General features: G+C 36.7%; 3 protein-coding genes across 3 annotated transcripts in view; 2 read left to right on the forward strand and 1 right to left on the reverse strand.

The window, feature by feature from the left end:
• The window catches only part of LOC110259553 (olfactory receptor 9G4-like), a 166,946-nt gene extending 141,400 nt beyond the window's left edge, over positions 1-25,546 (forward strand). Inside the window, exons 3-5 of the mRNA XM_085015138.1 lie at positions 12,495-12,570; positions 13,598-13,638; positions 22,626-25,546. Of these exons, the coding sequence (XP_084871264.1) occupies positions 13,609-13,638; positions 22,626-23,582 (987 nt within the window). The 5' untranslated portion in view covers positions 12,495-12,570; positions 13,598-13,608 and the 3' untranslated portion in view covers positions 23,583-25,546. The remainder of the gene's footprint in view (positions 1-12,494; positions 12,571-13,597; positions 13,639-22,625) is intronic.
• Positions 10,060-11,007, forward strand: OR9G4 (olfactory receptor family 9 subfamily G member 4). The gene has a single exon (XM_021085045.1). The coding sequence runs from the start codon at positions 10,069-10,071 to the stop codon at positions 11,005-11,007; it is 939 nt and encodes a 312-aa protein (XP_020940704.1). The 5' UTR covers positions 10,060-10,068.
• A 499-nt stretch (positions 25,547-26,045) lies between the features above and the next one.
• LOC110259554 (olfactory receptor 9G19-like) lies at positions 26,046-26,981 on the reverse strand. The gene has a single exon (XM_021085047.1). The coding sequence runs from the start codon at positions 26,979-26,981 to the stop codon at positions 26,046-26,048; it is 936 nt and encodes a 311-aa protein (XP_020940706.1).
• Between the last annotated feature and the right edge of the window lie 349 nt (positions 26,982-27,330).

The following is a 27,330-nucleotide window of genomic DNA, read 5'->3' on the forward strand; positions in this document are numbered from 1 at the left end:
TGTTTAAAATAAATGAGTCTGGGTCAATTGGAAAAACTGCCATGCATGCTAACTCAGAACAGAGTCAGTAGCACTGCTGAGATTCTGAGAAGGTTGTAAGAGGTTTTTTTTCTCTTTTTTTTTTTATTACACTTCACAGTTCATAAGTTGCCTATAAGTATAGTACTATAATCTATAATATAAAATAATAATATTCATTATGGATTATTTGTCATGATTAGATGGATGAAATGACTTGCTTCAAATCAGGTAATTCATAGGTGAGAAAACAAGAATGCAAACTCAGAATTGATAACTCCAGGGGTACTTACTCATTTGTTAGGACAGTGCGTTAGTTAGCAGGTCATAAATAAAATATCTACCATAAAATGCCCTTCAAAATAAATTTATTTTTTCTTTCTGATTTTCATATTTGTGCTTGCTGTGATAGAGAGATTTCCTTGACAATATATGTATTGTTAAATAAAGCATATATGTATATGAAAGAACAAATACTTTTATTTAGAGTCACTGCAAGCTTCCAATAAATAATTTCCCAATAGTTAAAAAAAAAATCAAGGTCAAAAGAAGAAGAGTTGCTGCGTGAAACAGACAGAAATGGAGACGTAGATAGAAATAGATAAGTAGAGAGACAGAGACACTTCAAAAAGCTTTGTGTCCAAAAGAGGATTCAGAGTGGAAATCTCTACGAGGTAAACAGTAATTGATAACAATTAAGATCATGTGGGTGTTTGTATTTCTTTGTTCAGTTATATATATGAATTAATGAAAAATTAAAGAATGCCTTATTATGATATATTCCATCTCCTAATTTAAGTAGTCTTTTTACATATAAAACAAGAGGTTTATCAACATAAAAAAGTCCTAGTATTGATTAACAAGTATGTTGGTTTCCTAGGGCTGCCATAACAAAATGCCAGATTCTGGATGTTGTAAACAATAGAAATTTATTTTTCACAGTTCTAGAGCTAAAAGGCAAGACCAAGGAGCTAGCAAGGTTGATTTGTTCTGATGCCTCTTTCCTCTGCTTGCACATGGCCACCTTCTTGCTTTCTCCTCACATGGTCTATTTTCCTGTGCCCAAGCACCCCTCATATCTCTTTGTGTCCAAATTCCCACTTTTTGTGTTTTTATAAAGGTACCAGTCAGATTGGATTAGAGCTCATCCTAGCCACCTCCTTTTAACTGAATCACTTTTATAAAGGTTCTATCTCAAAATACAGTCACATTCCACATTTCTGGAGATTAGGGCTTCAACGTATGAATTTTGGAGTGTTACGACTCAAGCCATAGCACCAAGGATGGATGGGAATTTTCTTGATGAATGAGACATGAAAGCATAGCCTAGGAAGATAGAGGAGCACAGGTCAGGGAAAAACCTTATGAATCACATGATAGCTTCTAGAAAAGTCTAATTAGTACAATTTGGAGAGTTTCTATTGTTAGATACATGTTTGCTTATATTGTGACATAGATTCATTTTGAGAGTCCACTTTTGATGAAATGCTGTTCATTTCATCATAACCTCATTAGTATATCTTCTCCGTACCCCAAATGAACTCTAATTGTGTCTTTGGAAACTGAGGTACATGCTTCTGAGCTGCTCTGTGAAAGAGTTCCCAAAGGAAGGGCTGTTAAGGAAATACATATATTGGGTCCAACAAAGCACGCCCAGACGTCAGAGGGAAGAGAGTCTCACTTCCAAGAGTGATTGGTCCTGATCAAGGGTAAGCAACTGGGATCAGGGGGAAAGAAGCAGTTTGGCTTCTCTGTGACCTGAGCTGTGGCCTCAGGCAGAGTCTGACACGGCTCTCAAAGGGTCCTTGTTATGCCAACACGCACATACACAATCTTCTAAATAGAATTCCATTAATGATGTACGTAACCTTCATCTAGAATTCAAGTTCAGTCTGGTGGTTACACTGGATCATCATCTATTTACTCACTAAACTGCAATGTGTGGTATTTTCACTTCTTGGTACTTATTTTCAGGGGCTAGGGGGATATGTGTAGGCTTCCCAGAATTTTAAGTACTCCAATGTAGGAAGAAAGGGACAGAATTAAAGTTGTTTTATATGACATGTTTCAGCTGGACTGCCTCTGACATTTTCTTTGTTTTTCATTTTGTTTACTTGCAAATTACAATTTATATTAAATTCAGAAGTCACTTTAGTCCATCTTGATGGTTATGCGTCCTGTCTTCCTCCTTCTTTTGATCAGGGGAGTCTACTCAAGGGGAGATTTGTCCTGAATAGTTTGAGCTAGGATAGCCATAGACAATAATTTGGGAAAAATAGCTTCAAAGTGTAAAGGTAATAACCCACTAATTGATTTTAGAAATACTTATTAAGTGCCAATTCGATGCCAGGAAGTGTCCTATACTTTGGGATACAGCAGTAAACAAAACAGAGGAATCTTTCTGCCCCATAGCTAAAGCATTCTAGTGGGGAAAAACATACAATTTAATAAACAAGTGTTAGAAGATGCCTATAAGTCTTGGGGAAAATAGAGCAGAGTCTGGGCAGAATAAGAAGGATGGGGATTGTTGGTGGGAAGAGGATCTGGAATTTAAACTAGAATGATGTGGACAGGCAGAAATGTCAGAAAATGACATTTGATTGACCTTGAAAGGAGATGAGGGTGTGAGCCTTGCAAATGTCTGGGGGATAATATTCACATGGAGGAACAGATAGTTCCAATATCTCTGATGCTGGGGACAGGCTGCTGTTTGGGAGAAACAGTGAAAGTCATCAAGGTTGGAACAGAAATCAGGGGGTGGCGAGTCTTTTTTTTTTTTTTTTTTTTTTGCTATTTCTTGGGCCGCTCCTGCGGCATATGGAGGTTCCCAGGCTAGGGGTTGAATCGGAGCTGTAGCCACCGGCCTACGCCAGGGCCACAGCAACACGGGATCCGAGCCGCGTCTGCAACCTACACCACAGCTCACAGCAACGCCGGATCGTTAACCCACTGAGCAAGGGCAGGGACCGAACCCACAATCTCATGGTTCCTAGTCGGATTCGTGAACCACTGCGCCACGACGGGAACTCCAGGGGGTGGCGAGTCTTAAACAATAAAGACATGCAGGTAATAGACAGCTTTTAGTCCACCATATGGACTTTGATTAACTTAAAATCAATTGGTAGATTAGAAGGTTTTTTGTTTGTTTTTTTAAGAGAAGTAGTGATATTGCCCTTTTTTTGTGGTAAAGAATCATACTGACTGATATATTAAAAACACGTTACAGAGGAATATGTATATAGACCAGTTAGAAGGATTTTTGCAGTGTTCTTGGCAAAATGATGATTGCTTGGACCAGGTGGCATCAGTGGAGGTGATGAGAAGTGCTCAGATTCAGGATGTGTGTTGAAGGCAGGGACACCAGGGTTTCTTGGAAGTTTGAAGAGGAAGTAGGAGAGAGGGAGAATAGGTTGATTCCTAGTGTGTGGCTTGAGTAGAATTTACTACCTTATGTGAGAAATGAGCAGATGGATCAATTTTGGGGGGTGGTGACTAGGAATTCAGCTGTAGACATGTGAAGTATTTATTACTCATCTCTTATGTAAGTATAGAATGTTAGCACTAGGAAGAGACTTAGGAAACTCTTAGTGTGGGTTTTTGTTTGTTTGTTTGTTTGTTTGTTTTAAGAATCATAACCACCAAATCCATGGATAGGTTTCTGGGGCTTCATCATCTCTCTAAAATTTTGTCTGTTTAAACTTAGGTACAGTTTTGGATGTTGGAGAGAAGATACATTGCTTTTGTTAGATTTTCAAAGAGATCCAGCATTCCAAAAAATTAAAAGCAATTAATTATTTTCCTGATAGAGAGAAGATACATTGCTTTTGTTAGATTTTCAAAGAGATCCAGCATTCCAAAAATTTTAAAGCAATTAATTATTTTCCTGATAATGAAATTAAGGCACATGTACAAGCTCACATGGTTGGTTTTTCTGGAAACAAGTAAGACCACGCAAATCTTGATGTGAAAATGAGAATATATTTCATCTCTCACTTCAAGAGGATAATAATATCTGATGTCTCCAAAGATATATACATGTGTGATGGTTGCTAATCTTTTCTGCACAGTATATTGTTGTGAGTGAGATTATCTATTCTTATATCTCTGATCGATTCTCTAAGGGGCTTTAACAAGTTGGAATCCTAGAAGGTGGGTGCTAGAAAAGGATCAGCCAGTTTTTCATGTGAGTGAGACTTTGTTCCAGGGAGGACCTTGGCACTCTTAAAAGCATATAGGCCTGTGTCTGTTAAGTCCATATGCCTAATGGAGAAGCAACAAGGATTTACTTTATAACAAAGGGAATTATATGCAATATCTTGTAATAACCTGTAATGGAATATAATCTGAAAATAACTGAATCACTAGGGTGTACACCTTAAATTAACATAATATTGTAAATCAAGTAACTTCAATTAAAAAAAAGAAAGAAAAAGGCATTCCCATTGTGGCTTAATGGGTTAGAGACCTGATGTTTGTTCTATGAGGATGCAGGTTTGATTCCTGGCATTGCTCAGTGGGTTAAGGATTTGGTGTTGTTGCAAGCTGTGGCATAGATTGCAGAGGTAGCCTGGATCTAGAATTGCTGTGGCTATGGTGTAAGTCTCAGCTGCAGCTCTGATTTGACCCCTAGCCTGGGAACTTCCATATGCCACAGGTGAGGTGGTAAATAGAAAAAAAAAAAAAAAAAAGACAAAGAATTAAAAAGAAAAGAAAAGAAAAACAAATGGGTGATTATCTCTGCCTCTATTACATGACTTTAATCCATAACCAATAAAAATTGCATTTTGGCATCTGTGACCTGTGCCACAGCTCTCGGCAATGCCCGATCCCCAACCCACTGAGAAAGGCCAGGGATCAAATCTGCATCCTCATGGATACTACTCGGATTCATTTCCACTATGCCACAGCGGGAACTCCTCTTTCCTCAGTATCTTATAGCTTTGAGGGTACAGGTCTTATGCCTTCATTAAATTTAAACCTAGGTATTTTATTCTTTTTGATCCAATTGTGAATGGGATTTTTTCTCTTAATTTCTCTTTCTGGTAGTTCATGATCAGTGTACAGAAATGCAGCAGATTCCTGTATATTTTTTCTATGCTGAAACTTTACTGAATTTTGTATACTAGCTCTAATAGGTTTTTGGTAAAGTCCTTGACGTTTTCTATGTATACAATATCATGTCATCTGCAAAGTGTGACAGTTGTACTTCTTTAAATGCGTTTTTTTTTTTTTTTTTTTTTTCCTTGCCTAATGGCTGGGGCCAGTACTTCCAATTCTATTTTGAATAAAAAAGAGAGTGTAAAAAAAAATTGCATTTTGAAGCCTGCCAATCCTTTGTTAAATGCATGTGAATGGGTGACAAAATAACTTTCAGGATTTTAGAAAAATGAGGGACACCATTATTCTGGCTTATGCTGTCTCCTTGAGGAAACTTGGCCTTACTGTTTTTTTCTCTTGAGTTCAAATTTTAAAAAATGAGTCAGGTATTACTCATCTTTCGCAGAGTAAAAATAGCTACCGTTAGGGATATTTTCAGTTGACACACAGGCGTATGTATCTTTTGTATATGGCACTGGTATTTTTCTTACTTTTTAAAAAGTGATGAAATGTGGTTTGGAGATTGTTAAAAGTCTTTCCCAAGATTTCAGACCTACCAGAGGGTGGAATCAGGATTTCAACAGGATTTTCCATTTCAATTGTGGCAGTTATGCAAGTCTGCCTAAGCCAGTCCCATCTGTGCTCAGCTGGGTTGGCATATGTGTCTGTGTTTAGCTTGTTAGCTCAGTGAGGACTGGTGGAAGAAGAACGAACCCACTCACATGTCTGGGGGCCAGCTTGCTGCCATCTGGGGTTGGAAAGAATGCAACCAGATGTTTCAATATCTAACCAAGTCTTATATACCTGGGGGCGGAAGAATTCCAAAAGTGAGAAGAGACACATGCAGCATCTCTTGAACTCCAGGATAGGCCGCTGCAGTGGTGCTACTTCTGTTGCAAACTATTGGCCAAAACAAATCGCAAAACTCTCCCAATTCAAAGGTGATAATGACAGAATCTACTCTTGATATCAGGAAATCAGTAAAGAATCCCAGTAATTTAAAATATATATATTTTGTAGATCATTGATTTGTGGTTAATTTACCACTTTCTCTCTTAAATATTAGCAGCTTGGTACAAAATATAAATGTGACGCATTTCTGATACAGTTTTGTTTCACGCAGAAATCAGAACAGTGACTGTATGATATGGCCTTTTTATAGAATGTTCTAAAACTTTCACCAAAATTATTTACTTACTCTGTTAAAGATTTTATAGTTTCTTATGTAAAAACACAGAGGGCATGCTTTCATTACCATCTAATACCTTGAAAGGATGTCTTTAAGATTTGTCTAATATTTTGACGTTAAATTACTACACAAATATACATTCTTGATTAGAGAGAAATTGAGCCTGAGAGCCTTTGAGTCTTGTTTATTAGGATAAATTCTAAGTTTACATAATCCCTGGAAATTTTCTTAAGAAGTTTGAATGCTTCTTTCCTGCCTTTGTCAGCAGGTGATGAAAGATTAAGGATTTCAGAGAAATTCCAGTTAAAAGAGAACATTTCCTCCCTTTTAATCCATTATCTTATCTGCAGCCAGAGTAAACCTTGAAAATGTAAATCTGATCCTATTACTTTTTTATCATGACGATGTTTCCATTTGTGTTGTTTTAAAGGCCAAAATCCTAACTATAGCCTCTGATAAGCTTTGTGAGCTGAGAACTCTTGTGGTCCATTCCTTCTTTCTCCATCCCATCTTTAGTTACCTTCTTAGCCTCTTAGCTCATCAGCCTCTCTCACTGATCTGTAGATCTGTGTTCTTTCATCTCATGGAAATGCTCTCTCATCTCTCATTACCCCTGACACTGGGCATCACTGGACACATTTTTCAGGTCTCATTTAACTGTCTTTTCTGAGAAAACTTTAAGTTTAGACTAGAACATTATTATTATTATCTTTTTGAGTTATTTGTCTCTTTAGAGGGCACTACGGAAGAGTAGTCATTGGTTCTGTCCAGATATTTGTTTTATTCCCCAAATTATAGTGCATTAAAAATGAGCTTAATAAGTCACAGATATTTTTTATTCTTTAGACAAGTGATAACGTAGCAGAGATACTTTATTGTAACTATTGAGATGTGTCTATAATCAATTTTACACATTATCAATATAATAACCCCAAATTCCTGCCAAGATAATTCTACTCAAGCTTGAGTAGAACTTATATTGTGTGGAAAGAGCTTGTGTCATGCAAAAGAATAACAATATAGCATGATAATTGCGAAGCTCCTAGGATGTGTGGGGATCAATTATGTGAGCAATAAAGTATGGTTGAAGTTCCAGTAGGTGAAGACAAATGGCGAGAAAGATGTTTATAAAAACTTAAGTAAAGCCAGTTTATAGAACCTCGGATGTATGTCCAAAGCATCTGTGCTTTGTGTCTTAATTAGAAGAAGGGAGTGGGATGAATTGGGAGCTTGGGGTTAATAGATGCAGACTATTGCTTTTGAAATGGCTTAGCAATGAGATCTTGCTGTGTAGCACTGGGAACTATGTCTAGTCACTTATAATGGATCATGATAAGGTGAGAAAAAAGAATGTATACTTGTATGTGTAACTGAGTCACCATGCTGTACAGTGGAAAAAAATAATGCATTGGGAAAATAAAAAATTTAAATGTATCATAGAATATGCAATAAAATAAAAGTCTGTATTAAAAAAAAAAAGAAGAGATCCATTCTATACTGGTAAGGATTCCAACTTTTTTTTTTTACTTTTTTTTTTTTAACCATAATATCATCAATCAAGTCACATGTTCTCTGAAGCCACCAGCTACATTTAAATTATAGTTTTGTCCAGATAGATGGCCAGGAGGGGGATTGCTGGATCACATGGCAGTTATGCTTTTAGTTTTCTAAAGAATCTCCGTACTGTTTCCCATAGTGGTTGTACCAATTTACATTCCCACCAGCAATGTGGGGGAGTCCCTTTCCTCCACACACTCGCCAGCATTTGTTATTTATAGACTTTTCAATGATAGCCATTCTGACTAGTGTGAGATGGTACTTCATTGTAGTTTTCATTGTAGGATAGTTCTCTAAGTAACAAGTGGAAAAAATAGACTTTAAGGGAGAAAACTTGGATTTGCATTCCAGTAACAGCATTGTCTCCAGTTTATCTCAAAAATAAATGTTTTATCATTTAAGTAAATCATAGCCCTCTTAGTTTTAGTTTTCTCTCACTGTCTCTGGGGGAAAGTCAACTGGCTACTGGAGCATTAGCTCTAATGCTATGATGTTTTATATTAGATTCCTTCTTTTAGCTTCTCTCTGAGAGCTCTGGAAAGTCAAGATATAAACCTTGAGGGATTCATGATTTTTCAATGTATCTTTGGCACCAAAAATTTGGTTTTTCTTAATATTCAACATCTGCTATATCAAAAAATACTTCAACTATATATATAAATCTCACATCAACTAAAGAAAAGTGCAGAATAAAAACACTTAAAAAAAGAATTTTTAAAGCTTTCTTTCTTTTTTGGTCTTTTGTCCTTTTTAGGGCCGCACCTGTGGCACATGGAGGTTCCCAGGCTAGGGGTCAAATCGGAGCTGTAGCTGCAGGCCTATGCCACAGCCACAGCAACATCAGATCCAAGCCGTGTCTGTGACCTATAAAGCTTTTTTAATAGATAAAGAAATTCAGGTTGTCAGAGGAGTATAGGACTGCCTTAATTAGGGAATGTGAGAGAAATATATTTGCTTATAAGAGATGGCTTAATAGTTGAGAGCTTTTTTTTTTTTTTTTTGGCTTTTTAGGCAGTTATGGCATATGGCAGTTCCCAGGCTATTTGGCTAGGGATCAGATCGGAGCTATAGCTGCCAGTCTACACAACAACTACAGCAATTTGGAATTGGATCCGCATCTGCAACCTATACTGCAGGTCACGATGGCAACGCCAGAACCCTGACTAACTAAGCGAGTCCAGGCATCAAACCCACGTCCTCATGGATACTAGTATGATTTGTTTCTGCTGTGCCATAATGGGTACACCGAGAGCATGTATTCTTGGTAAAAAAAAAATTCTGGATTTAAATACCAGATCTGCTGTTTACCAGTTCTGGGACCTTGAAAATGTTTCTTAAACCATGCAAAGATTATAATGCTTATCTTATAAATTGTGCAAATGGTGAAGTGGGTTAATAATAGGACTTAGGATGCTCTCTGATCATAATGAGTAATACAGATATTTTTCTATTTGTACTAATAGTGGCAAGAGTAGTACAGTGCATTGGTATTTGTGTAACTATTAACACAATGCCTGACATATAAAAAGTTCTCAATAATACATACAGAACACTGAAAATGTTTGAGTGCTTCCCATGTAAGATATTTGGCTGGATATTTTCCTGAATATGATCTAAATTCAATCAAATAAACTGTCAGAGGTCATCATTTTGCTCAGCTGTTGATGAGACAAGGTACTTGCACTGCATTAAGCAATTAGCAAGTGAAAACCTTAATTCTAAAATCAGATCTTGGATTTCCTGTTGTGGCTCAGCAGTTAACGAACCTGACTCTTCTCCATGAGGATGCAGGTTTGATCCCTGGCCTTGCTCAGTGGGTTAAGTATCTGGCATTTCCATGAGCTGTGGTGTAGGTCACAGACGCAGCTTGGATCTGGGGTTGCTGTGGCTGTGGCGTAGGCCAGTGTCTATAGCTCTGATTTAACCCCTAGCCTGGGAATCTCCATATGCTGTGAGCATGGCCCTAAAAAGACACAAAATAAATAAATAAATAAATAAATAAATCAGATCTCGACTCCATTTCCAGTGGGCTTCTCAAGTCACGGACTGAAATTATGCTTTTTTTTTTTTTTAAGATAGTAAGGGATTAAGAGGGATAGTCTTCTAGTCATTGTTGACTTAATTGATACCTCTGTTTATTTCTTTCAAAAGAGAAAGCACTAATTTTTTTTTTATCCTTATCATATCAGATTTTCACCTCTGTGGACATGGATGTTGGAAATCGCACTGTCTTGACTGAATTCATCTTAGTGGGCCTCTCATCAGACCCCCGGTGGCAGATGATGTTATTTGGAATATTTCTAATTCTCTATTTGGTTACTTTGTCAGGGAACATGACCCTAGTTATTTTAATCCGTATTGATTCCCACCTGCACACACCTATGTATTTTTTCATTGGCAACTTGTCTTTTTTGGATTTCTGGTACACCTCTGTGTACACCCCCAAAATCCTGGCCAATTGTGTCTCTGATGATAAGCGCATTTCCTTGGCTGGATGTGGAGCCCAGTTGTTCTTTTCCTGTGTTGTAGCCTACACAGAGTGCTATCTCCTAGCAGCCATGGCTTATGACCGCCATGTGGCCATCTGTAATCCATTGCTTTACTCAAGTTCTATGTCTGATTCTCTCTGTACTGGACTCGTTGCTGGCTCCTACGTAGGAGGGTTCTTGAATGCCATAGCCCACACTGCCAATACTTTTCGCCTGAGTTTCTGTGGCAGAAATATCATTGACCACTTCTTCTGTGATGCACCACCACTGGTAAAGATGTCTTGTACAGACACCCACGTTTATGAAAAGGTCCTCCTGGGAGTGGTGGGCTTCACGGTCCTCTCCAGCATTCTTGCCATCCTGATCTCCTATTTCAACATCCTTCTGGCTATTCTGAGGATCCGCACAGCCTCGGGAAGACGCAAGGCCTTCTCCACCTGTGCTTCACACCTCATCTCGGTCATGCTCTTCTATGGGTCCTTGCTCTTCATGTATTCAAGGCCAAGTTCCACCTACTCCTTGGGGAGGGACAAAGTGGCTGCCCTGTTCTACACTGTGGTCAACCCACTGCTCAACCCTCTCATCTATAGTGTGAGAAACAAGGATGTCAAAGAAGCCTTCTGGAAAACAACTCAGATCATAAGGCCTCAGAGATGAAGCTTATTTTTTTGTAGAATGCTTATGCTGCACTTTCTGAATTAGTGGCTTATAAACATGTTTGTAAACATTGCAACATTTCAAGTAAATGCAACACATAAATCTTAAGAGATGAAGCATTGATAAGATCACTTTTATTGTTATTATTTTGTTGTGATTAAATTATTTTAAACATGATATTTGGCTCTTTGGTGTTCTGCAGTTCTGTGTTTCTCAGCAGTACTAGATTTTTATAAAATTTATCTGTTTGATCATCTTTGGAAGGTTGTAGAAGGAGAAAGAGGAATTAGATGGTTTTTGTGCACATGGTTTGACTTCGACTCTTCGTGAACAAATTTTATTCCATGGGGAAATGATTTGGAATGGCTAAATATCCAGAAATTTAGTCAAGGTTTTATGCACATTTATTTTTAGTAAGGAATTCCCTCCATATTCATTCATAAAGCTCTAGATGAGCATATAGAAAATATCTTTGTAAATGGGTATCTTCCACATCAATTTAATATTAGGCAAAATGTTTAATAGTTATTTAGATGGAAAGCAAGCATACATCATTGTAAGTCACGGAGAAATAGGTGCCTCTACGATAATGCATTGCCCTGAAAAAGAGGTCTCTCACAGAGACTCAGTCTGCCATATGTTTCCTCAATTCATACACCTCCTCTTTCCCATAAAGAAGAATAACATCCAGTGGAACAAACTGCAAAAATGAACCAACAACCATAAGCGCTACTCTATTCTAGACACATTTTTTTTTCTCCTACCAGAAGATTTTAATTACAGAGAAAATTATAGCTTCATTTTCAGTACATGAAAATGCTTTTTATTTTTCGAGTCTTTACACCATGGAAAATGAGGGATTGTTAGTTACATATGATGAATGAGTGGCTTGTACCTTGAAGTTAGAACTTTGTTATTGAATGATTATAGCTATTGTTGCAGTGAGTACATGTATAAGATGCATTTATATTAAAAATGTAAAATGGGTAATTGTAACCACTTCACCATTTGTACTAGCTCTGACATTTCTGATTTTTTTCGTCTGCATTCATTAAATAACATGCCATTGCCCTCTCTGTTTTCATCACAATATTGTTAATATTCCTTATATTTCCATTTAGACAGAATTTCTGTAAGTATTGGACAAGAAAAAGGAAGGATGTATTCCTCAAATATCCAAATTCAATATAATGTTTTCTATATATTCCCATAAATCCCATTAGGTAGGGAAAATCAATTGGGTCAACATAGGGAAATATTAAAGTAATTTAAGCCCTTGGGATCCCAGATATAAAATATACACTGCTATTTTGCATTTAATCTGGATGCTACTTTTTAAAAAACTGTATTAATATTAAATTGAATCTACATTTTATAGTAAAGATTATACGCTGGTCACTAAAGTAAAATGCTATTTTTTTTTCAAACAGGTGTTTTAAATTTTTTTATCAATTTTTTAATTTTTTTTTGTCTTTTTGTCTTTTTAGGGGTGCACCCACGGCAGACAAAATAATGCCATTTGCAGCAACATGGATGGAATTAGAGATTCTTATACTAAGTGAAGTAAGTCAGAAAGAGAAAAATATCATAGGATATCACTTGTATCTAGAATCTAGTATGTGGCACAAATGAACCTACCTACAGAAAAGAAACAAACTCATGGACAGGAGAAAAGACTTTCTGTTGCCAAGAGAGAAGGGGAGGTAGTGGGATGCACTGGGAGTTTTGGGGTTAGTAGATACAAACTATTGCATTTGGAGTGGATAAGCAATGAGATCCCTCCGTATAGCACAGGAAACTATATCTAGTCATTGTGATGGAACATGATGGAGGATACTGTGGAAAAAAGAAGGTATATAAATGTATAACTGGATCACTTTGCTATACAGAAAAAAATGACAGACCATTGTACATCAACTATAATAAAAAATGAAAATAAAGAAAAATAAACTAGCACATGTCTCATAATTTCAATATGGAAAAAAATCATATTGTGACTTAGCCCAACTAAGGGAGCCAACTTTTAATTAAATACTCCTCATTATTTTCATATCCTAATTAATATATCATCCCCATACTCCAAATGAACTGTAATTGTATCTTTAGAGACTGAAGGACATATTTCTGGGCTACTGGGTGGAAGGAATCCCAAAGGGCTGTTGAGGAATACACGCATAGGGTCTAATAAAGCATGCCAAATTATCAGAGGAGGGGGAAACGAGTATCACTTCCAGGAGTGTCCTTCTTAATCCAGGGTAAGCAACTGGGATCAGGGGCAGTGAAGTGGTTTGTCCTCTCTCTGACCTCAGCTGAAATAAGAAGAGAGACACAGATTCTGTCCTATGCTAAACACACACAGAGACACAGACACACACACACACCATCTTCTAAATAGAATTCCATATGTGTAACTCTCATCTAGAATTCAAATTCAGTCTAGTAGTTACACTGGATTATCATATATTAACTGTTATCCTGGTGAAAACAAGAGGACCAAAAAGGTGACACACTTTTTGATGCTAGTGCTTCTAGTAGCTGTGCAATCCACATTGCTAGTGTGATATCTTTACTCCTTACTACTCATTTTCAGGTGCTGGATGGATGTTGAAGAGGGACCAGCAGAGAAAGAAAGTAAGTTGATTCCTGGTTTGTGGCTGGAGAAACTAGAAGAATAGAATTTATTACCTAATTTTAGAAATGAGCAGATAGATCAACATGTGGGGCTGAAGATTAGGAATTCAGGTATAAGCATGTGACGTTCAAAGTATTTAATATTCAACTCTTATTATAGAATGTTAGCACTGGAAAGGAACTTAGGCATCTTTTATTATTAGAATTTTCATTAAGAATCATAACCAAGAAACCTATGGATAGATTTATGGGGATTTGTGAACTCAAATTTTGTTTGTTTAAACATATGTGCAGTTTTGAATGTTGGAGAGAAGGTGCATTGCCTTTGGTTGTTGAAGAGATCCAGCATTCCACAAACTGAAGAGCAATTACTCATTTTCTTGATGAAAAAATTAATGTGTGCACAAGCTCATTGATTGATTTTTGTTGAAACAAGTGTGACAGTGCAAATCTTAATGTTAAAATAAGACTATATTTTCTCTCTTGCTTAAGCCAAGAGGATGGTAATGTCTAATGTCGCCAAAGATATATGCATATGTAAAGGTTGTTGATTTTCTCTGCATGCTGCATTGTTGCAGGTGAGGTTATCTATCCTTATATTTGTGATTGATTCTCTAAGTGTTAACATATTGAAATCAGGGAAGGTTCCTGAAAAAGGTTCAACCAAATTGTTCATGTGGGTAACCTTGTGTTCCAGAACGTACAGGTGACTTATTACCACACAAGTGTTATGTCAGTCATATCTCAATGAAACACACACACACACACACACACACACGTAATTAGTGTCAGGCTCTGTCCCTATGACAGGACTCCTCAATTCCAGGCCAGTGGACTTTGCACTCCTTTGTCAAATTGTATGTGAATAAGTAACAAAAATATTAACCGTCAAGATTTTAGGAAAAAATTCTGAAGGACAGTACCATTCTGGCTTAAACTGTCTTCTGGGAAAAAACATGGTTTTGTTTGCATATTTTTTTCTCATGCTCAGCTTTTATAACTGAGCCAGGTCTTATTCATTTTTCTCAGAATAAAAATAGCTCCCATTAGTTAGCAATATTTTCTGATGACACACTGGGATATGCATCTTATATGTATAGCACTGATTTTTTTTCTTTTTTTAAATTTTCTAAACTTGGAGAAATGAGGAATGGAGGCTAAAAAAATTGCAGAGCTACCAAGGGATGGAATCAGGATTTGAAATCAGCTGTCATCTCAATTGTGCAGTTATGCAAGACTGCCTATGCCAGTCCTGTTTGCTTCCAGCTAGGCTGGCTCATATGTCTGTGTTTAGCCATTAGCTCAGGTGGGGTTATGGATGAAGAATGGACCCACTCACATGTTTGGGGTCTAGCTTGCTGTCAGCTGAGGTCATAAAGAGAATGCAGCCAGATGTCTTATTATCCAGCAAGCTAACCCAGGTTTATTTACATGGTAGTGGTAGGTTTTCAAAAATAAGAAGGGAAACATGCAAAGCCTCTCGAGGCTCAGGCTTGGCATCCACAGGATGCTGCCTATGCTGCCATAAACTATTTGCCTAAACAAACCACATGGCCATCCTAGACATCAAAGGTAGAAAAACAGAATCTACTTTTGAAATCAGGAAATCAATTAAGAATTCTTTTTATTCTTTTGGTTCTTTTGTTTGTGGTTTAGTTTTATCCTCTTTCTCTTATAAATGTTAGAGTTTTGGAAGTTCCCATCATGGCGCAGCATAAACTAATCTGACTGGGAACCGTGAGGTTGCAGGTTCAATTCCTGGCCTCGCTCAGTGGGTTAAGGATCTGGCGTTGCTGTGAGCTGTGCTGTAGGTTGCAGAGGCGGCTTGGATCTGGCATTGCTGTGGCTACAGCTCAGATTCGACCCCTAGCCTGGGAATCTCCATATGCGGTGGATGCAGTCCTACAGAGAAAAAAAACAAAAAACAAAAAACAAAAAGTTGTTAGAGTTTTGTTACAAAATATCATGTGGTGAATTTCCAACACAATTCTGTTTCATGCAAAAGTCAGAATGATGACTGTCTTTTAACAGAATGTTCTAAAGCTTTCATTAAATTTATTTACTTTTCCCAAGATTTTGTAGCTTCCTGTTTGAACATATAGAAGGAATGCTTTTGTTACCCAACAGTACTTGGAGAGGATCTTGCTTTTAAACATTTCTAGTATCTTGGGGTTAAAGTACTATATAAATACACATTCCTGGGTAGAAGAGAGATTGAAACAGAGCCTTTGAGTCATGTCTGTCAAGATAAGGTCTCAGTTTATACAATTCCTTGTAATTTTCTCAAGAGGTTTGAATACCTCTTTCCTGCCTTTCTCAGAGAACTGGCCTTAACCTTGAGCAAATAGTGGATTGGGGATTTCAGAGAGATTTCTGTTAAAAGGGAGTTTTTGCTCCTTTTCCATCCATTCTGTGAGCCACAACTTTAAAAATATAAACATCGTTATGCTACTTCCTCTTCATGGCAGTGTTTCCATTTGTTGAAAGACTAAAATCCTTATTATGGCTTCCAGTAAGCTTTGTGAGCTGATAACTCTGGTGGCCCATCCACTGGCTCCTTCATCCATCCCATCGTCAGTTAACTTCTCAGCCTCTTTGCTCACCAGACTCTCACTCATGTGAGGGATCCGATATACGTTCTTTTTTTAAAAAGTCATTACAGATTTTTGAGTTTATTGGATTACAGTTGATTTACCAGGTTACATTAGTTGCAGGTGTACAGCAAAGTGGATCAGTCACACATATAAATATATCCATTCTTTTTTCCTACACAGGATATTACAAACTATTGAGCAGACTTTCCTGTGCTATACAGTAGGTGCTTGTTAGTCATCTATTTTATACAGTAGTGTGTATATGCTACTACCATCCTCCCAATTCCTCCCTTCCACCCACAGTTTCCCCTGTGGTTACCAAAAGATTGGTTTTGAAATCTGTGAGTTTGTTTCTATTTTATAAACAAGTTCTTTTTTTTTTTTTAAGATTCCATACATGTGAAATATGATATATGTCTTTATCTGTTGGATTTACTTACCATAATAATTTCTAAGTCCATCCATGTTGCTGCAAAAGGTATTATTTCATTCATTTTTATGGCTGAATAATATTCCCTCATATATATGTGCAACACGTTCTTTATCTATTCCTCTGTCAATGGACATTTCATTGCTCCCATGTCTTGGATGTTGTAAATAGTGCTGCAATGAACATTGGGGTGCATGTATCTTTTTGAATTGTGGTTTTCTCTGGTGATTTATGTTCTTTCTTCTCATGGAAATGCCTTCCCCTTTCTGGTTCCCCCTGCAATAGGCTGGCATTTGAACTCACCTTTTGGGGTCATTTAAATATTTTTGTCTTCTGAGAAGACTGAGTTTAGAGTAGAATATTTATTTTTTCCATTATTACCTCTTTAGGTGGTAGAAGTATAAGAATAGTAATTGGCTCAATCCAGCTATTTCCATCCCCCTCAGTTATATTTTATTAAAAAGAGCTTAATAAGTCTCAGATATTTTTCCCTGTGTAAGGAAGTGATAACATAGCACAGAAAGTTTGTAATATCTGTTGAGATGGTGGCTATAACCCAGTATTTTGTAGGTTATCAATATAAAAATCATACATTGCTGTCAAGATAATTTCCTCAAGCTTGAGTAGATTTAGAAGAAGAGTATATTTTGTAGAAATGAATGAGATCATAGGACTAGACCTGTGAAGATCCTAGCATGTGTGAGGTTAATCTTGGGAAATCAATCGCCTGAGTAATTTACTTTGTTGAAGCCCTCAATAATTGAAGAGTCATAGCGAGAAAGGGCTTATGAAGGTAAATCGAAGCTGGCTTATGAAACTGGCTGTATGACAAGCATCTTTTGTGCTTTGTGTGCTAATAAGAAAATGTTCATTATATAGTAATAGCTGGAGTAGAGAATGGTCTTCAAGACTTCAAGCTGCTTTTACCACAGTGCCATCCATGGAGTCACAATCTATCTTAATATCATGGAATACATGAGAAAAATTCAGACATCCATACCTTACTTCCTAGCAAGCGGAGGCACTAGACCTCCAGGTAAAAGAATCAGGTTGCAACACTGACTCTGAATTGGCTCCAAAGTAAATGTTTTAAACATCAGGGTAGATCACAATCCTCTGTGGGTTTTGGCTTTCTCCCACTGCCGTTTTAGCTAAGAGGGCATCAGCTCTTAAGCTACTGGGGCATCAGCCCTGTAATGTTTTAAATTAAATACCTCATTTTAGCTTGTCTCTGAGAGCTTTGAGACATAAACTTTCAAGTATTCATGCTTCCTTAATGAATGCTTGATACAAAGTTGAGTTCTTTCTAACGGTTTTCAGCCATCTTATAAAAAAAATGCTTCACATACATATATACATTGCATGTCACCTGGAAGAAAGTGGAAAACAAAGCATTCCTTAAAAATAATTAGAAAAATCTTTTATTAGGTAAAGAAATCAGGTTCTCAGGGGCTGCAGTATTACTTTAGCTTGAACAGGAAAGAAAATAATTCATCTATAAAAGACATAAATGGCTTAACGGTTGAGAGTATATGCTCTTGATAAAGAGAATTCTGGGTTCAAACACCAACTGTCCTGCTGGCCAGTTCTGTGACCTTGGAAATGTTTCTTAAAATACATGATGATCATGTATAGAGTTGTGGAAAGGATTAAGTAGGTTACGATTCGGGCTTAGACTATTAACTGGTACATAGTGAGTTTGTTTCTCTATTAGTATATGTACATATGTGTGTATATGTAGATATAATTTATATATATATATTTTATATATTTCTATTCATATATATGTATATTTTTTCTACTTGTACTAATAGTAGTGAGAATAGTATAATATACTGGTATTTGTATAACTATCAGAGAGAATGCCTGATGTGAGTTCTTCATGATATATGAAATATACTGAAAATTTCAAAGTGTTTGCTATGTTCCTGTGATAAATAATGTTGAATATCTTTTCATGTGTCCACTGGCCATCTATATGTCTTCTTTGGAAAAATATCTATTCAAGTGCTCTGCCCATTTTATTTTCTTTTTTGGCTACACCCATTTCGTACGGAAGTCCATGGGCCTTGGATCGAATCTGAGCTGGAGCTGAGACCTACATCGCATCTGTGGAAAACAATGGTTGTTAACCACTGTGCTAGGCCAGGGATTGAACTGGCACGTCCACAGATACAAACTGAATCATAAACCCGCTGCACTGCAGCAGGTACTCCACTTTGCTCTTTTTAATATTGGGTTGTTTGGGTTTTTTTCTTTTGATGTTGAATTGTATAAATTCTTTGTATATAGTGGATACTAGTTCTTTATTGGATATATTATTTGCAAATATTCTCTTCCATTTAGTAGAATGCCTTTTGGTTGGCAGTGTCCTTCACTGTGCAAAATCTTTTTAGTTTGATGTCCCATTTTTAAATGTCTGCTCTTGTTTCTTTTTCCTGAAGAGATGGATTTTAAAATCTATTAGTAAGACTGATACCAAAGAATATACTGCCTATGTTTCCTTCTAGAGGTCTTATGGTTTCAGGTCTTATGTTTAAGTCTAATTAATTTTTGGTTTTTTTTGTTGTTTTTTGTTGTCATATATGGTAAAGAAAGTTGTCCAGACTGGTTCTTTTGCTTGTACCCGTCTAGCTTTCCCAACACCATTTATTTCAGAAGCTATCTTTCTGACATGTATATTCTTGCTTGTCTGTTGTAGATTAATTGGACATGTAAGAGTGGGTACATTTTCTAGACTTTTTATTCTGTTCTGCTGATATATGTGCCTACTTTTGTGCCAATGTCATATAGTTTTGATTACCGTTGATTTTTAGTATAGTTTCTAATCAGGAAGTATGGTAACTTCAGCTTTGCTCCAGTTTTCTTTCTCTAGGACCTTTTGGACTCTTCAGGACCTTTTATATGTGTTTCAATATACATTTTAGAATTATTTGTTCTAGTCTTGTGAAAAATGCCATTGATACGTTAATAGGGATTGAACTGAATCTGTAGATTACCTTGATTTGTATGACCACTTGAACAATATTAATTTTTCCAGTCCATGAGCATGGCATATATTTCCATTTGTTTGCATTGTCTTCAATTTATTTTATCGACATCATGTAGTTGTCTGAATAAAGGTCTTTTGTAATTTCCTTGGTTAGATTTGTTCCTAGGTATTTTATTCTTTTTGACACAATTGTAACTGGGATTATTTTCTTAAATTCTCTTTCCGATAATTTGTGTATAGAAACACAACAGATGTCTGTATATGCATTTATTTATTAGATTTAATAGTATTTTTTTGGTGGAGTCTTTAGTGTTTTCTCTATATAGTGTTTCCTATATTGTGACAGTTTTACTTCTTCCCATCCAGTTTGGATGACTTTTATTTCTTTTTCTTGTCTGATTGCTGAGACTAGGACTTCCAATGTTATTTTAAAGTTAGGTGGCAAGACTGAGCATTTTTGTCTTGTTCCTGATCATAGAGGAAAAACTTTCATATTTTTACCATGTAGTATCATGTTAATATATTGTGTAATTGTGGTTGCTAAAATTTTGTTGAAGAATTTTTGCATCTATGTTCACTAAGCATATAGGACTGTATTTTTTTTTTTTTTTTTTTTTGGTGGTGTCTTTGGATTTGGTAGCAGTGTATTGCTGGCCTAGAATAAGCTTCAAAGTGTTCCCTCCTCTTCAATTTCAGGGAATAATTTGAGAAAGATAGATGTTACCTCTTTAAATATTTGGTAGAATTTCTCTGTGAAGCCGTATGGCCCTGGACTTATTTCCTGTGAGTTTTTCATTACTGATTCAATTTCATTACCAACAATGAGTCTGTTCATATTTTCTATTCCTTCCTGACTTGATCTTGGAAGACTGATCATTTATAGAAATGTATCCATTTCATGTAGATTTTGAAATTTGTTGGCATGTAACTGTTCACAGTATTCTCTTATGATTGCTTGTATTTCTGTGCTATAGGTTGTAACTTCTTTTTCATTTCTAATTTTATTTATTTCAACACTCCCTCTTTTTTTCCTGATGAGTGTGGTTAAAAATTTATCAATTTTGTTTATCTTTTCAAAAAAACAATTTTTGGTTTCAGTAATTTTTTTCTATTGTCTTTTTTTAGGCTTCACTTTTCTTATTTCTACTCTGTTCTTTATTGTATCCTTTATTCTACTCAGTTTGGGCTTGGTTTATTATTTTACTAGTTTCTTTATGTGTATTGGCAGGTTGTTTATTTGAGATTTTAGCAACACCATGTCTTTTGATTTAATAATATACCCCATTTATATTCAAAATAGGTATTCCTATGTATGTTCTCCTTGCCATTTTATTAATTGCTGTGGGATTGTTTTTATAGTTGCCTTTTTTATTTCTCTCTTCTTCTTTTGCTCTCTTGTGATTTGATGACTATCTTTACTTTTATGTTTTGATTCTCTCCTTTTTTTTGTGTGTGTGTCTACTCTAGGTTTTGGTTTGTGATTGCCATGAGGTTTATATATATTATGTATACATGCTATATGTAATTAACTATTATTAATTGTTTTTAGTTGATAATCTCTTAAATTTGACTGTATTCTAATAACCCTACAGTTGTACCTCTCCACCCTTTCACATTTAATGTTTTTGACATCATATTTTACAACTTTTGCTTGATATATTCCTTACCCATTTACTGTGGCTAGAGATAATGATCTAACTTTATGCTATCTCTGCCTTTATTAAATGAGTACCCTTTTAGTAGAATGTGCTCCCTAAAATGGATTCAGAGAATAATAGGTTTTGCAGATGTCTTTTAGGAGTGGAGTGTCTGGTATGTACAGCCTTCTGGTTCTCCCAAATGCAAACCTACCTGGTCTTTGAAGCCAGATGTCCTGCGGGGACTTCATCTTTCCATGCAGGACCCCCAGCTTAGGAAGCACTATGTGGGACTTGGACCCCTCATTCCTTGAGAAGAATCTTTGCAATTTTGATTACCCTCCTCCTTTCGGTCACCTGCTTGAGGGTGTGTGTTTGACACTATTGCATCGTCACCCTCCTATCCATCTCATAGTTATTTCTTCTTAAGATGCTTAGTTGTGGAAAATCTTTTCTTCTCATCTTGGTGCTATTCTCATCCATAGTTTCTTTGTCAATATTTATAATTTAGGTATGTGTATCGGAGAAGTTGAGCTCAGGGTTCTTCTATTCCACCACCTTGGTCATTCCCCATCCATACTTAAAAGCTGATATCACCGGTTAAAGGCATTTTATTTTTTCTTTGTTGGTGGTAAGTGTTAGAAATTTCTCTGTAAAATAATACTTTATTGTTTCCCACTAATTAATATGTTACATTTTTATTTTCATTCTCTCAATAATTTCTAAGATTGTTTAAATTTTTTCTTTAGCTTTTAGGTCACTTTAGAAGGGTTTTATTTATTTTCAAATATTTGGGAATTTTCCAGAGATCTTTCAATTACTGGGTTCTAATGTAATTACACTGAAGTCAGAGAATATACTTTCTGTGACTTGAAATATTTGAAATTTTTTTAGACCTTTTTACAGCTGCAAATATAGTCTGTTGGTGTTCAGATTGTTGTCATTGATAGTTGCTCAGTAAATAGTAGCAATTTCAGTTGTAACTAGGGGGGAAGGTGGGCTCAGAGTCTTCCAATTCTGCCATACTGAACACACCTCTCAAGTGTATTTTCTTTAATATATCAGACAACCTGTAGGGGGTCATGGTTTTTCTCACCTATTTGGTAGGAATTAGGATCTTTTGCTACATTAAGCAATTAATTGAAAGCTCTACATTCAACATGAGGTTCTAACTCCAAGTCCAGGGGTTCCCAAGTCTCAGTGAAGTTCTGTCGTTCTAGAGAGTAGGGACAAAAGTCCACAAGCTTCCTAGCAATTGCTGATTTAATTGTTGCTTAATTTATTTCAACAAAACATTATTAAGAGATTTTTTTTCCCCTCATGATATTTATTAGGCTTTCTACTCTGTGGACATGGAAGTTGGAAATCATACCATCCTGACAGAATTCATCCTAGTGGGCCTCTCTACAGATCCCAAGTGGAGGTTGATTCTATTTGGAATATTTCTGGTGTTCTATTTGCTCACCTTATCAGGGAATATGACCCTTGTTGTCTTAATCTATATTGATTCTCACCTACACACACCCATGTATTTTTTCATTGGCAATCTGTCTTTCCTAGATTTCTGGTACACCTCTGTGTACAACCCCCAAATCCTGGCTAATTGTGTCTCAGGAAATCAGCGTATGTCCCTGGCTGGATGTGCTGCCCAGCTTTTCTTTTCCTGTACTGTAGCCTACACTGAGTGCTATCTCCTAGCAGCCATGGCCTATGACCGCCACATGGCAATTTGCAACCCTTTACTTTATTCAAGTACCATGTCCAGTTCTCTCTGTACTAGACTTGCTGCTGGCTCCTACATAGGTGGGTTCTTGAATGCCGCAGCCCACATTGCCAATACTTTTCGCCTGAGTTTCTGTGGCAGAAATATCATTGACCACTTCTTCTGTGATGTTCTACCATTGGTAAAGATGTCTTGTACAGACACCCACGTTTATGAAAAAATCCTCATGTGTCTGGTGGGTTTCACGGTCCTCTCCAACATTCTTGCCATCCTGATCTCCTATTTCAACATCCTTCTGGCTATTCTGAGGATCCGCACAGCCTCGGGAAGACGTAAGGCTTTCTCCACCTGTGCTTCACACCTCATCTCGGTCATGCTCTTCTATGGGTCCTTGCTCTTCATGTATTCAAGGCCAAGTTCCGCCTACTCCCTGGGGAAAGACAAAGTGGCATCTCTCTTCTACACTGTGGTCAACCCATTGCTCAACCCTCTCATCTATAGTGTGAGAAATGAAGATGTCAAAAAGGCCTTCTGGAAAACAACTCACACCATAAGACCTCAGAGATGAAGGCTACCTTTTGGCAGAATGCTTTCGTTGCATTTTCTGAATTAGTGGCTTATAAATAAGTTTATAACATTGCAACCTTTCAAGTAAACGCAACATATTGTACATAATGAAAACTTGACCAAACCATTTTTATTGTTGGAACTATTTTAAACCTATAATATTGGATTGTTTTATGTTCTACAATATTGTATTTTACTACTTTTCGGTATGAGGTTTACATAAAACTTATTTGTTTGTTTTTGGGGAGGTCTTTAAAAGAAAAAGTGGATTTGGATGGCTTTCATGTACATGGTTTGGCTTTGTCTCTTGTTGAGCAAACTTCATTAATAAGAAATAAATAAGATTTAGAATTGTTAAGCTACTGGAAATTTACTCAAAACTTGACAATTATTTATTTTAAATAAGGCATTCTTTCAAACTCTTTCATAAAGCTCTAACTGAGTATATTATTTCCTTGGAAATTTTGTATCTTCTACAGCAATGTAATATTAGGCAAAGTGTTTAAGTTTTTTAGATTATGAAAAAAAAAAACCTTTTTAAATCTATAGCTAAAATGTGACTTCAGGATTGCATGTCACCTTAAAAGAGCAATCACTTAATGTAGAATGAAGAGTCTGCCATGCCAGCCCTTGGTCACACACCATTTATTTCTCAGGTGGGACATTTATATCATCAGGTGGGACAAACTGAAACAAACCAACCAACCAACAAAAGCCCCATCATATTCTAGATTCAATGCTTGTTCTCACTCCTATAGACATGCATGGAAGATTTTAACCACCAAGAAGTTTACAGCTCCATATGTAAAACATGGCAGGTTTAGTTGATATTTTTTCATAACTTGTGTGTAATGTACAGTTCTTTTTGAAAATTGAGTCTGCATGTCATATATAGTACTTTAAATCATTGTAAGGAATGACAAGCTTCATTTCTTTTGGAAGAGTAGGGGTTCATCTATATTCATGACAAAGGTAGTGGACATTTGGTCCCCAGATATTTACTTTTATTGCTTATAATCTGATGTTGACTCTCAAAAATACTTTCATGTCTATAAACATAGTTTATAGAAACTATAAACTATAAATTGCGTATAATGTTTCTGAGATATACGAAGTCATTCGTTATAGAAGATCCTTGAATGTCTGTTTTCATTTCCACTTATATGCATAAATGATAGCTAGAAAGGGCAAAAAAGAAACTATGATTCTTACCTGGAGTCTTAAGCATCTGATGTAGGTTATTACATTACACTCTTATCCTGACCTTTTTTTTTCTTTCAATTTTTGGTATTTGCATTAAGTAGTTTATGTTGTACCTTGAAAAAAGAGAGTAAGTCCAAATCAGACTTCCACGCCAATGTGAATTTGCATGACAAGCAAAAGGTAATTTATTGGTAGCATCCAACTCTGGATATTACCCTAAATTTGAGCATGTCCTGGTGTTGGCTCAAACTTTCTGATTGATTGCTCTGCTCCCCTCCCCATACACAGTATATTCACAAAAGTAGCTTTTAAAATATTTTGAAAGTGGTATATGTAGATCTGTATTTATGGACTATACCATGAGATCATTAGCTAGTGGGAAATTTTCTTCCAACAGTCAATAATTGGATGGAGAAAGAGGGAGGAAAACCAGAGAAAGCGAGGCACTCCCTTTTTCTTGTGAAAATAAGTTAAAACACATCCCTTGATAAGTATTGCAAGGAAAATAGTTTGGAATGGCATTGAAAATGCACATTGAATTTTTTTCATTCTTTATTTCCTTTGTACCTTTTAAACACTTAGAAATGGTTAATGTTTGAAAACATTCTTTATAACAACACTACAAATTATGGAATATTAGCTACATGTGACATATAAGCAGCTTGTACCTCATAAATTAGAATTTGTTATTGAACAATTATAGCTATTGTTGTCATGAGCACTTTTATAAAATGGAATTAAATAAAAATTGTAGAACCCATACTTGTAGCCGGTTCACCATTTGTACTAGCTCCTTCATTTCAAATTTTATTTATCATCTCTGTTTATATTCTAATGTCTCGACACCCTCTCTTGTTCCATCACAAAATTCTTCACATTCCTCATTTTTCCATTACCATGGAAGAGTTTCTTCCCAATTCTTTAATGCTCATCTATAGGGAAAAAAAACATTGGATCTATCTAAGAGAGATAGTAAAGTAAAATTTAATCATTTGGTATTCCAGAAGTGATATAAACTGTTCATACTGCCTTAAACCCTTATATTGTTTTTTAAAAAACTATGTTACTATTAATTTGAATCTATCATGTAGAGCATATTATAGCACTATCCCTAAAGCAAAATAGATGAATGTAAGAAACATTATATTTCTCATTGGATTTCTTTAAATAGAAGAGCAGGTGTTTTAAAAATACTTTTCCTCAAGCTTCCCCTGAAGTAGTCTGCTTTCACGGAGCATTGATTTGAGAGAGAGATGTCAATTTACCCTTCAGTTTGCATAATCCTGAAGAGTTTTTTCAGGGCTCCTTTCACGTCTTTATTCCTCAGACTGTAGATCATGGGGTTCAACATAGGGAAGAGCACAGTGTAAAATGTAGACACCACCTTGTCCCGCTCAAGAGAATAGCTGGAACTCGGGCGGGAGTAGATGTAGAGGACGGAGCCATAGTACAAGGTGACAGAGATGAGGTGGGAGGAGCAGGTGGAGAAGGCTTTGAGGCGGCCCTGGGTGGAGCGGATCCTCAGGATGGTGGTGATGATGAAGAGGTAGGAGGCCAGGATGAGCACGGCAGGGGCGACGACATTGGAGCCCAGGAGGAAGTAGAGCACGTCCTGGTAGGTGTCTTTCACATCACATGCCAACTTGACCAGGGGTGGGACATCACAGAAAAAGTCGTCGATCACATTGTCACCACAAAAATTCAGGGTGAATGTGTTGCTGGTGAGTATTATTGCATTGACAAAACCTCCAGTATAGGAATATGTAACCAGAGAGCAGCACAGTGTCCTTGACATGGCCTGAGCATAAAGCAGGGGGTTGGAAACAGCCACATAGCGGTCATAAGCCATGGCAGCCAACAGGTAACACTCACTGTACCCAAGCCCAGCAGAGAAGAAGAACTGGGCTACACAGCCAGCAAAGGAGATGCTTTTGTCTTCAGAGATGCAGGTCACTAAGATCTTGGGGGTGTAGACTGAGGAATACCAGAGATCCAGAAAAGACAGATTCCCAGTGAAAAAATACATGGGTGTGTGTAACCTAGAGTCATTACAGATCAACACCATGAGGGTGGTATTTCCTATCAGGGTCACAGAATAGACACCAACGAAGGCCACAAACAGGACCAGCTGCACCACAGGGTCTGTTGTGAAGCCCACCAGGATGAACTCAGTGACAGTGTGATTGCTTCTTTCCATGGTTTAAAGAGACCTCACCTACAAATGGAAGAGCGACGTCTTTAATTATCTCAACCAATACCAGAGGGCATTCTCTTCTACAAGACTATGAGATATGGTCAAGGCTATGGTTATTAGAGTAAGAAAGATCGGGGCAGGAAGCTTGTGTGATTTGGGCCGGTGATGGAAGTTTCTTGAGTCTTTCCATATTTATTTCAACAAAATGCATTTAGTAATATGAAACCTTAATGCTGTTTGGGGATTTAGTCATTTACTAAGGAAATATTTCTTGAGCCCTTGATGTCCAGGCATTGGGATATGGCAGTGAGGCTGACAGAGCTGACTGTTATTCTATGGAGCCTTTATTTAT

Source organism: Sus scrofa, chromosome 2 (assembly GCF_054392235.1).
Source record: "Sus scrofa isolate SSC_HxYL_T2T_F1_AM1 chromosome 2, Sscrofa_HxYL_maternal_Yorkshire_Landrace_v2.0, whole genome shotgun sequence".
In the NCBI taxonomy this organism is placed as follows: domain Eukaryota; kingdom Metazoa; phylum Chordata; class Mammalia; order Artiodactyla; family Suidae; genus Sus; species Sus scrofa.

Excerpts from the sequence above, each read along its gene's own strand:
- OR9G4 (XM_021085045.1), top strand. The coding sequence starts at position 10,069 with ATGGATGTTGGAAATCGCACTGTCTTGACTGAATTCATCTTAGTGGGC.
- LOC110259554 (XM_021085047.1), bottom strand. The coding sequence starts at position 26,981 with ATGGAAAGAAGCAATCACACTGTCACTGAGTTCATCCTGGTGGGCTTC.